Here is a 12360-nt window from a genome sequence, read left to right on the forward strand (position 1 = left end):
TTAGAGGAGTAAGGGGGTTAGTTTTCTCCCATGGAAAATTACATGATAGCTACAGATACAGAAATTAAAAAAAGAGAGACATAGGGAGAGAAAGATAAACACGAACATCATGTTTGGCAGAGATTTTTAAAATATTCATTCAATTCATTGGAGATCTGTCATAAATAGATTAAGCAGGCTAAAACCTTATTTCAGTGTATGGAAACATAGGAACAAAAACAGTCCTTTAAATAACAGTTTGTCATGGCAGTTGTGACACATTAATCCTTATTTAGATGCTTTTCTTTGTCTTGAATTAGATAAAAAATTATGGAGAGCAGAAAGAGTGAAAATAACTGTTTCCAGTACACAAGTTAAAACTGCATAATAAAAGTAATCATGAACTCAGTAGAACCCACTTGAAATGGTCTTCTATATTTTTGCTGGAATTAAAAAAAATAATGAAGGGTATCATATTATTCATTTGCAATAATTAGTTTAATTCAACACACAGTTAGTACCATGGCAGTCATTTCTTAATACCGCTCTCCCTTGTCCACCTGTCCCTACAAAAACCGTTTTCTCAGTCTCTTTTTCAGCTATGAGTGTTCATGGTCCAGCAATGAAATATAAGGAGACATCTTTCAGGGGTAAGGCTAATAATATACAAAAAGCATTTAGCAACCAGTACAGATGGATGCTGCCCAATCAGAATGGAGCCCTGATAATATGCCATACTGATATGTATAAACTGTCCAAGGGACTTTTTGGAAAACATTTTTCTCTCATAAAAGTGATGAAAGCACAGGAGGAAAGCTTTTTTTGCTCTGCTTTGCTTCTTCCTTCTTGGGATACACTTTTCTGGGGATGAGATGTTTGCAGAGTTGCAGCAGCCATTCTCTAAACATGAGGATGGAAGAAAATTCGGACTGTTGATGACACTGTTGATCAGCTACCTCCAGACTTCTTAAGTGAGATATTCTAATCAGATTTTCCATCCTAGGGAATGCAGAAATGAGTTGGATGCAGTACCAGCCCACCAGGTACAGTGGTCTAGTAATTATTCATCTGTGCATCTATTTATTCTCCCATCCATTTAAGGGTCAATGCAGAAAAAATTTCTATAATGGAGGCTCTATGTTAGGTTTCCTAAAGGGTCCCAAGGAGAGGAAAGAACTGTCCTTGTCCTCCTGGGATACACAAAACCAACTGTAATGCAAAACTGAATGTGTTGGTGCCATAATAGGGTGCAAAGGAAGAATGGTCAGAACCTTTGGGAAGGTGGCAGATTTTGTCAGATGAAATAGCATTTGGGGGACAGACAGTCCTTGAAGCTTGGGTAGAATATGACATACAGAAATTCTAGGGTCAAGGTACAGTAACCATCCTTGCTGGACCATAATTGGAAGGTGGGCGGAGCCATACTATGATGGACCTCAAATCCAAATTGGGGAGTTTTGACTTAGATGGAGAAATGACAAAAGGTTTTGGAGCAGACAGTGACATACAGGAGGTATTCTAGGAATAGAAGATTAGAAGTAAACAGAAGAGTTGGGAAGTCAATCCAGGGGTCCATAAGGGAGGTAATGGGGCTGGGGATATAGCTCAGTGGTAGAACACTTGCCTAGCATGTGCAAGGCCCTAAACTCAATCCCAGATACTGCCAAAAAAATAAAAATAAATAAAATACCTACAGAAGAAGTAATGGAGGGCTGAACTGGGAATGAGGGGACATGAAATTTGTTTTTCATATTATGTATCCTAAACTTGAAGTGAAAGATAAAATGTACAGGCACTATACAGGTAAGCAATTGGACCTAGATTATTTTTCATTAAACTGCTTTTTATTTTGTTTGTTGAGGGGATTTCAAAGATAGTGGTAAGGAACACAGAGATGTCAAGGATGACTCAGTGAATGATTCTGCTAATAGACATGGCTAAGTCTGGAGGAGGAATGAGTTTTTTGGGGAAAGATATAGGTAGGAGCTTGGGCCTATTTGAGGAGTAGCATGATATACAGGCAGATATATCTTGCAATCTTTCAGAAATTCAACATTAAGTTTGAAATCTGACATTTGTCTGCAGGGAAATAATATTTGGAACACAGGATATGAATCAAAGTGCTAAGGAAGGGGCAATTTGATTTGATTCAGGGGAATGTGAAACTGGATTACAGGCAATATGAGAAGGTGGTTCTCTACTGCACTGAAAAAGGACTAGAATTTTACACATAGTTCCCAGAACTCTAGTTGGCTGCTCATTCTGTACACGGTCAACATTATTCCAAAATCTAAAAATCATTTCCCCTGTGATGCTCTACAGCTTTGTGCTTCTATATTCAAAGACATTGGGCAAAATTCAGATGTTTCAGGAAATGTAATAGATGATCTCTCTCTCTCCTCCCAATTCAGGAGCACTGGTTAAATGAATGCTATAGATTTTGTGGGGTTTAATTAGTTTCTATAAAAATAATTCACTCAGTTAACAGAACCACAGAACTAAAGCCTACCATTTCCCATTCCAATGCTTGCTAGAGTTTTCTGGATGGTAATTCACAAGGAACAGTCAAGTCAGTTTAATGGATGCTGAGAGGTCTCCTCTAGACCCTAGAATGGGATCCTCAGGCCATCTATTCAAAGGGAATATAGCTGCCCCTTGGTATCCATGGAAAATTGGTTTTAGGACCACCCCTACCCTCAGCCTCAGGATACTAAACATCTGTGGATTTTTGCCTATAATCTACACACACCCTCTAGATGGTTGTCATAAAGGTTAGCAATAATGTATGGAAAGTGACTAGAACACTGTAGTAGGCACTTAGCAAATGATACCTAGTCATACTATTAAGTCTAGTATAATTAAGGTGATGTGGAAAAGATCTCTGTCCTCAGAGTCCGGAATTCTCCACCCCTAACCCCGCCCCGCCCACCACCACACCACACCTTATCACTCTGACTCTCCCCCCTCTAAAAATACTTAGGAAAAAGAGCTTGACAAAGGTTTTGATTTCTAAGGTTTTAAGTAAGTGAAGCAGAGAGGAGGGACAAAGAGATAAGACCGCGTGTTTTGTGCAGCCACACAATCCTGTTGAATGGAGGAAAAATTGAAAGCGGCTCACAACTCACCACCCACAGTTCTGCGTCTGGATCATTGACCTAGAATGCGAAACAAGGACACGTTAGCAGATGTACCTCCCTGTCCTATTCCTGTTTTGGTCTGCTCCTTTATTCATGTGCTAGTCTAGCAGATCAGGACGGCTGAAGGGGTTCCTGGCTGAATGCAGCAGGTTTTAAAAAGAAACTGCACGAGAACTCTCAAGAGGACGCACCAAACCTAGAATGGGTATTTTTAAGGACCCTCCAGTCTCAAGAAATGAGGCAAACTATCCCTTTCAGAAAGGGGATCCGAAAGCAGATTTCCTGAGGCTGTAAGGAGTTTTGTTCTGATTCCTCTTCCCAGCCCTTGGATCTGTTCAGACTCCTCTACCAAGAATGTCTCTAATAGCACTAGTGCAGCTTCCCTGAGGTCCCTTTCAAAGTGACATGCGCTCCTTCCAGCATTTCAACAAGTCAGACTCTCTGGTGTGTGGCTTGCACATGTGAACACATCCGCGTCTTGGAGACCTGGGGTTCTCCAAGCTTCGATCTCAGTCCCTGTCCTCCCCACAAACTGACCGGTCCTGCCACTCTGCAGACTGGTTGGTCACTACTGCAGGCTGGGCCTGGGGACGGAGCGCGGAGCCCGACAGGTCCCGTTCCCCGCCGCCCAGCGCCAGCCTGACCTGCACGAGGGCCGCCAGGGCGAAGAAGGCGGCCATGAGCCAGTTGCAGGCCCTCCACAGGGTGCGCGCCCCGGGCCCCGGCGCAGGCGTCATTGCTCTAGAGGTCCGCTGCCCGCTCCTCCCTTCCGCCGCGGCGGGCGCCCCGCCCCGTGCCCCGCCCCGCCCCCGGTGCCCCGCCCCGCCCCCGGGCTCAGTCCTGCGGCGCCAGGCGGGACTGCTGATTGACAGGCGCCTAGAGAAGGAGCGCGGCCCCTGCCCTGACCTGCTGCCCCGTCCAGCCCTTCCCAAACCTGTGGAGGCGTCCTGTCTCCATTTCACAGATGGGGAAAGTGAGTCCCAGAAGGCCTGGAGGACTTGCCAAGGTCGCGCCACTTGTGGCGAAAAGAAATCGTATTTGAACCCACAGAGGTCCAACTCCCCAAGTCGTCTGGTTTCACTGAAGTGAAGGTTATTTTTCTCTCATTAAAAAAAAAAAAAAAAAATTAAATTAAAAAAAAAAAGAAAAAAGATACAAAAAAAAAAAAGAGGCTTGTGTGCGTGTGTTTTCTGGTATTTATGCATTTTTTTTCTAAGTCCTGTAAGCATTATGGTAATTTCTAGAATGACGGCAGTTATATTAACATCTTATACGGCTCACATCTCTACCGCAGACAGGCTCATTTATCTTCATGAGCTTTTATTATAAGAGGTATTTACATATTATACATATTTACAATTCTCTCCCACCACCAAAACCAACAAAATTTCCAACACAAGTTGCTCATGAATTTCTTATGAACGAAAGACACTGAAATATTCACTGTTCTCCCCTCACTTGTTTGAGTCTTTTTCTGTTTTGTAATTTGCCCTTCTGATTAGTTCTTCCTGGAGCTCATTTACACATCCATAGGGCTCATCATTTTTCGCCTTCTAAAGAGTCTTTATCTCTTCAAATCATGAGTTTGTGTGCCTATCCTCTTTCCCTTTTAGTTAGATCTCTTAAAATTGTTTAGAAGGATTTTTTTTTCTTTTTTTCTTTTCTGTTTCATCCCTTTCAAGAAATAATTTCAAGAGCATCATCTGCTGGGTGTCTGGCTTTGTGCTAGGCGCTGAGACAAAGGTGGCTTTACAATGTGCTCTTCAGGAGGGGGAGCTTGGTGACTGGCTTAGTCAGTGGGCACGCACATTTTCCGAGTGTGGTGGGGACCGCAGGGACCACCTCTGGAGTTCCACAGAACCCTACGGCTAATTCCATCACCGATCAGCCCTGGGATTGGGGACAAGGCACACACATCCTCAGTGTCCTGTTTCTTACATGGATAAATAAAGGAGAGAGGGAGTGTAATGGGCTGAATTGGATCAACTTTCCAAATTTATATGCTGAACTCTAATCCCCCCACCCCAGAATGTGGCTTTATATGGAAATAAGAAGCTTTAAAGAAATGATTAGGTTAAAATAAAATGTCCCCGTAAGAAGAGGAGGGTGGGACCCAGACACTCACAGAGGAACAATATTAGGAAGACACTCAAGGCTCCAAAGAGCACCAAGGGGAGACAGGTATCAGAGGAAACCAGTCCTGCCCACATCTTGATCTTGGACTTCTAGCTTCCTCAGTCATTAGGGGAAAAATAAAAAAAAAAATTTCTTTTTGTTTAAGCTCTGAATCGATGGTACTTTGTTATGCTACCTCTTGCAAATTAACACAGGGAATAATTATAGACCTACAGAGAAAGAACGGTATAAAGATGCATTTAGGTTTTTGTGTGCCTCACACCATCTTGCAGCTGTAATTTCCACTATCATCTGGGATTTTCTAGGTCACCATAGTGGACACTGGTTGGAGTTCCAGAGTGCAGGGTTCATCCTCTTCTAGATCAGCATCTTGGTTATTCCAGAGAACCCTGCTTCCCTCTGATGGTAATCGTGAAACATGGGGCTGACCCTGCTCCCTCCATTCCGGGATTTAGCAAATGGCCCTAATTTGCCAGTTGGCCTATCCCATATTCCTGACGACTGGGTTTCCAACTATAATCCAAATTGACCTGTACTGGACTTGGGTTTGCCAGATTAAACAGAGGATGCCCAGTATTATAGTTTGAATGTGGAATGTCCCCCCAAAGTCTCATGTGTTGAGGGCTTGGTTCCCAAAGCAACACTCTTCAGAGTTCAGCATTTGAGAAGTGACTGGATCATGAGGGGTCTGATCTTACCAATGGATTAATCCATTGATTGATTCACAATTAAGTGGATATTGGAATGGGGCCTGGTTAAAGCAACAAATCACCGGGAGGTATGACCTCAAAGCATATATTTTGTCCCTGACCCATCCCTGGCTCTCTCTGTGCTTCCCAGCTGCTATGCAATCCCTCTCCACCTCACAGGCCCACAGCAATGGAACTAGCTGACTATGGTCTGAAACCTCAGAAATTGTGAACTGAAATAAATCTTTCCTCTTCTAAGTTGTTTTTCTCAGGCATGTTGTTACAGTGACCAAAAGCTGACACAACCAGTTAAATTTGAGTTTCAAATAAATAAATGAATAATTTTTTTTTTTTTTTTTTTTTAGTATAAAGGTATCCTAAATATTCACTACATCTGGTCTCTTTAGCTGGACTGTTAAGGAGCAACTTTGTTTTTGTTGAATGTGTTGAGCTAGTACAAAGTGATCTTCACCGGAGGCTCTGGATCCAACGGTGCTCAAAGGTGGAACTACTTTTCAACTCTTCAGTTTTGTGGGTTGACAAAGTCCCTCCTTTACACAAGTCCCTGTGAAACGGGGGCGGGGTGTCAATAAAAAAAAAAAAAAAAAGATGACTCATCAAGTAAGTATTCAATGCTTGAAATCCTCGAAAACTTCCTACTATAGGTTCGTCCAGACCAGACTTTGCACAGATAGGGAAGAGATAAGAAGGCTCAGTCTGAGAAGTGATGAGAAATAAGTTTAAATGACTCAGTCTCAATTGCTCTTCCCTAGGAGCACTTCTGTTTTCTTTGTTAAAGACAATGTAACACGATTGTAGAAATGATGGAGTTTTGCAAGGAAAAAAGGGCCTGTCAAAGATAGCTGGGTGCAGCAGTATACATCTGGAATCCTGGTGACTCTGGAGGCTGAGGCAGGAGGATTGCAGGTTCAAGGTCAGCCTCAGCAATTTAGCAAGACTCTGTCTCAAAATAAAAATAATTAAAAGTTGTAGCTCAGTGGTAGAGCTACCCCCTGCCTTTAATCTTCAGCAAGGGGCTGGGGGTAGGGGGTGCTTTCCCTCTGAAGAAAGGGTCGAACAATGCACCCTTTGTCCTGCTGAGCACTCCCTGGTTGCCAGGTCCATGATCGCATCATGAAAGCAATCAGAGCCATGAGCAAGGCAAGGTAACCTTGCTTGTCTGTCAGAATCCCACAGTAATTGGGCAGCAAGTGGCACTTCTGTCCTCCAAGGGGTTGAAAAAAGGGGTGTGCTTGTTTGTTTTCTGTGAATGGGGTCATAATTCAATACTGAGAGAAGGAGCATGTCAGGAAGGTCACATAAAGACAGAGAGGGCCTTCCAGGGATATGGGTTGGGGACTGGGGAAGTGCTGATAATTGTATAAACACATGTAAAAGAAGAATTTCAACAGAGATGATTGGTGGGCTATGGAAGCCCAAAGGCATACCCCCTGTGGAAGGCAAGTGCAGGTCAACTCCATCCCCACTAAGGCCAGAGGGTGTCTGGCTCCATCAGACCTGCACACAGTTTTCCTTGGTCATGCCAGCCCCGTGGGACCGATATAAGCAGAGAGACACTTGACAAGTTCTGCCCCTTCATGGCTGTAATTCTAGAACATTCCACAGAATGTAGCTTCCCACATTCAGCTCTTCTTAAAAGAGTGGAGACAGCACTGACCTGCTGGTCCAACACCGGCCAACAAGCTGTGCGTATTTCTCAGGGTGTATTGACGGAATGTTATTGCCTGCACCACAGGCTCACGGAGCCAGCGGTATTTCTAAGTGTGTATTGACAGAAGGCCTTTCTCCTCTGTAGCCTCGTTTACCTCACAGCTGTGTCCATTATCCGCCCTGCCAGAAGCTGACCGTCACTCTGGAACGTGGGGCTAGGTAGGCAAAGTCTGAAGCAGGGTCACTGTGGGTGCATGGACCCTCTCCCTACAGGGTATCAGAGTGTGGGTACTGGTGGCACTCATGAGGTGACATATGTGGGAAGCAGGGATGACAGGGATCAGGAATCCTTGCCTGTGCCCAATATGGTCCTCTGTTCATCACACCAGGCCCTGTTCTCTCCAGCCGGCTGATCCCAGAAGAAATCATTAGGGGAGGGAAGGTTTTGGAATAGGACCGTGAAGGGGGCTACTCAGGGCTGAAATCAGACACACACCTCACCACCCCAAGGACTGATGTGCTTCTGCAAAACTCATCTGGCTCTACTTTTAGCAGAATTTATGCTCACTCATATTGATTGACAATGAAAGACACCTGTCTTGGTCTTCCGATGTCCTCTTACACCAATGGACAGGGAGTCCAGTTCAGCGCCCCCTCTGCAGGGTGCATATTCATCCTATGCTCGTCACTGTTGTGAAGCACTCCCTGGGCCACGTAGCTCCTCCAACCACTGGATATTCAGGACCTTCCTGCATCAGGTGCTTTGCTGATCAATGAAGATGGTTTCCCGAGGAAAGGAGACACAGTTTTGCCTTTGTGGCGCTTACAGACTAAGCACTCATGACACAAATACGCAAGCAATCACAGCAGGCGATGGTGGTTGAGTGGAGGGAAAGGGTGGGCTGCGATCCAGGCATCTGACCTCCTGAGAAGGGGACGTTCAGTTGTGCCCTGAAAGGTGCGTTGGTGAAGGTAGGTGAGGACCACGTGGACCAGTGCCCAAGGCAGAGAGAAGCGTGTGTGAGAAAGCCCCAGGTCCTGAAGATCCCCCGGGGGCTGGGCAGTGAGCGAGGGCTGCACGCAGAGAAGGACGTTGGACAGGTGCAGGTGAGGAGTTGGATCTTATCCTGAGTATACTGAAGAGCGGGGATGATGGAAGGCATGCTTCGATGGCAGTGTGAAGGAACCACTGTGGGGACCCTTGAGGAGAAGCAGAGATTGGCCACCAGGTAGGTACTTGGTCAGGAAAGAGATGATGCTGGCTGAGAAGCAGTGATCCTGGAGAGAAGGAAGCTCGGATGAGCAACATGGAGGAGATAAACCCAAAAGGATCACATGTGAAAACAGGTCCAGTCTTTGGTGACAAAATGAAGTTTTTGAGCCAGGCCTAGTGGTGCGCACCTGTAATCCCAGAGACTCAGAAGGCTGGGGGAGGAGGATCGCAAGTTTGAGGCCAGCCCCTGGAACTTAAAAAGTTCTTGTTTCAAATAAATAAATAAAAAGGCTAGAGGTGTGGCTCTGTGGTTAAGCGCCCCTGGGTTCAATCCCCAGGTAACAAAAATCAAAACAATGATTTCTTCTGGCTTTTCTGAGATACACGGACAAGAACACTATATTCACTCTAGTGTGCAATGACACACTAGAACTTGTTACTCCTATTTAAATACAACTGATCAGCCATTCCACATCCCTCCTGAACTCCTCCTCTGTTAGAATGGCTATTAAATACATAAGTGGAGCCTGAATTCAGACTCTCCAAACCTACAAAGAGGACTCTTATGGGTTGATGAAAGTGGTACATAGAGCAGACCTTCTCTCCAATGAGAATGAAGCATTTCTCTAAACAGCTGCTTTCCTTCCATGACCTGGAGAGACTTCAGGGGTCATCTGTAGACCAGGGTCTCATTTCTGCCAATATTGAGGGGTGATACCTCAGAGTCTGCTTTGATATCATTTTTCTTACCCTTCAGCTATTTTAAATACCAGGACGATTATTCACCCATGCCCCCCCCTTTTTTAGATGAAAAAATACAGTTAAATGAAACTATATTTGCAGGTAGGAAAAAAAAAATTAAGCGACCCCAGCCACCACCTCCTCTCCAGTCTTGACTTTCTGGTTTAGGGCCAGGCTGTTGGAATCACGTGTGTCCACAAGGTGGCGCACATCTGCTGCGGATGGAGCCCTGTGGGTGGGGAAGCAAGGAGGAGGAAATGGCGGGCTTCTGCTTTTCCCTGGCTCTCCCAGTTTTTGTGATGTAGACTTTCCGGGTGGATATGAAGTTGTTATCAGCCCGAGGTGAAGAAGTACAAATAGAACTTTGTACCAGGATTTTTTTTTTTTTTTTTTTTTTTTAACGTTCAGAGAGAGGTATTGCAAAGAACTAGCTAAGCTTTGCTGTGGTGTTAGCAGAACTTAAAACTTGTTTGCAGTCCCAAGATTCCAGGAAAATTAGATATGCTTGCGAAGAGCAATCACTTCCTCTAATATAAAAGTATATATGATAATAGCTGACAATTGTTGAGCCTATACTATAAGCCGGCTACTGCTCTTTATCTCTTGGACATCCTAAAGCTACCACGATTTCTACATTTCAAAATCTCAATTCCTGCTTTTCCTCTTAGCTGACAAAAATCTGGGTTCCTCTAGTCTCCCTCTCTCCATGAATGGCTCCAATACCTATAAAAGTGCTTTTCTCATTAGTTGCTTAGGGTTGCTTTAGCAAATTACCACAAATTAGCTGACTTAAAGTAGAGAAAATTGATTCAGAGTTCTGGAGTCCAGAATTCCAAGGTCAAGGTGTCCTTCCAAAGGCTCTGGGTGGCATCTTGTCTTGTCCTTTTCAGATTCGGGTGACTCCTTGGGTCCATACCACTCCAACCACCCTGTCTTTACTTTGCCTTTTGTGTGTCCTGGTGACTTGTCCTCCTCTGTCTTTTATAAAGAGACTCATGATTGGATTTAGACCCACCCACATAATCCAGGATGATCCCATCTCTCCATCCTCGATTGAATTACATTTTAAAGATGTAAAAACCTTTTTATAAATAAGGTCATGTTCACAGATTTCAGGGATTAGGAAACAGGCGTATCTTTTGGGGGACTACTATTTGATCTACTATGCTTATTGTAGAAAGCTAGAAGCTACCCTTGATACGTTTTCCTCCCCACCAGGCCCCAGACAGCCCACCTTTGATTTTGATACACCCTGTGGCTCAATGCCTCCCCCCCCCCCTTACTGCCAGCAGTTAGTCCAAGCCACCATCATGACTCCTAGAATCCCCCTATTTCCCCAGCATCCTTGTTACGGGTTGAATTGTGCAGTTGAGGGAGGGGAGCAGGGGGATTCATATGTTGAATATTCAGAAACAGGGCTTTTTAGGAGATAACAAAATGTTGTAGGGACAGACGAGGCAAGGCACCGAACATAGCAGGAAACAGTTTTATTTGGCTGCAGCCAGGTTCAGAGGGCACAGCTTTCGCTATAATCAATCAATCCCCTGAACCCTGAGTTCAGGGAGTTTCAGAGTCTTATACACAGCATGTCAGGGGAGGGGCTCAGAAGTTCACAGTCTGCAGAAGTCCACATAAAAGCAGCTTTTTCTTTCACTGTTCTGGGCAAGTTAACCCTTCAAGGACAGCACCTGAGAAGGGGAGAGCTTCTTCTCCGCTTTCTTTCCTCCCCCCTGCCAGCTGTTACCATGGAGCCCAATTGTAACTTCTCCTAAAAATGTAGACATCTCTGTGAAGCCCCAGCTCAAGGCCTGAGGTCTTGTTTGCACATTTCTACCAACTACTATACTGGATACATGTTTTTGAAAAACTAGTAAGGGGGTGTCCAGCTCCTGGAGTGCAGATTTCTTCCCAGCCAGTGGCCAAGTAAAACGGGGCAACACGAAAATAGGATGTTTACCTACATTGAACTATTTTGTAAAGATTCTTTTGCGGACAGTCCCCAAATCAGCCATGGTAAAGATTTCTGGAGAAGCCCAGTTAAGACTTTTCTGTAGAGAAAGGGGGTGCCACTTCATAAGGATAAGCAAGGTCATTAAGTGTGGGACCTAATCAGATAGCACAGGTGTCCTTAGAGGAAAAGGAAGAGATGTCAAAAATATCTTTCTCTTTCCTCCTGAGTACAAAGGAGAGACCACATGAGGACTCTGTGGAGGAGGCCACCAGGAAGGGAGCCCTCACCAGACATCGCCCCTGACGGCACTTTAATCTTGAACTTCCGGCTTCTAGAACTATAAGAAAATAAGTGTCTGCACCTGAAGCCGCCAGGTCTGTGGACTTTGTTATGGCAGCCTGAGCAGGCGATCCACAGCCTGGCCTTCCCCCCACATTGAGGCCAGTAATGCAAATAAGACATACATCTCAGGCTTCTGCTTCAAGCTAACCCTCCCTCCTTGTCTGCTTCCCTGTCCATTCCCTTATTCCTTTTCTTCCCCTTCCACAAACTGACCTGGGGATTTGGCAGCAACCACACAGAAAACTGCCCTCGGGCATTCCCATGAGCCTGCCTGGCTGCCCAGAGCTCCCAGGTTAAAGACCAAGATTTTGAACACAGTCCCCAAAGTCCTGCATGGTTGGAGCACTGACTGGCCTGTCAACTGCACCCCTTTCCTTCTCACCTCTTTCCCTGCTCTTCACAGGTACCCACACCTGGCCCTCAGGTTAGCCGCAGTACTGCCTCCTACAGAGAGCTCTTGGTCACTGGGTCCTTCTCCCCACGGCCTCCTTAACTCCCCCT

At 45.1% G+C, this 12360-nt stretch overlaps 1 protein-coding gene across 2 annotated transcripts in view; it reads right to left on the reverse strand.

The window, feature by feature from the left end:
* Positions 1-3896, reverse strand: part of Tmem220 (transmembrane protein 220) — a 24061-nt gene extending 20165 nt beyond the window's left edge. For both annotated transcript variants that reach the window (XM_076870397.1, XM_076870396.1), the window contains exons 1-2: positions 3761-3896; positions 3105-3134 (exon numbers count right to left, since the gene is read on the reverse strand). In XM_076870397.1, the coding sequence (XP_076726512.1) occupies positions 3105-3134; positions 3761-3853 (123 nt within the window). In that variant the 5' untranslated portion in view covers positions 3854-3896. The remainder of the gene's footprint in view (positions 1-3104; positions 3135-3760) is intronic.
* Positions 3897-12360: the final 8464 nt, after the last annotated feature.

The sequence above is a fragment of the Callospermophilus lateralis genome, chromosome 11 (genome assembly GCF_048772815.1).
Source record: "Callospermophilus lateralis isolate mCalLat2 chromosome 11, mCalLat2.hap1, whole genome shotgun sequence".
NCBI classification, from domain to species: Eukaryota; Metazoa; Chordata; class Mammalia; order Rodentia; family Sciuridae; genus Callospermophilus; species Callospermophilus lateralis.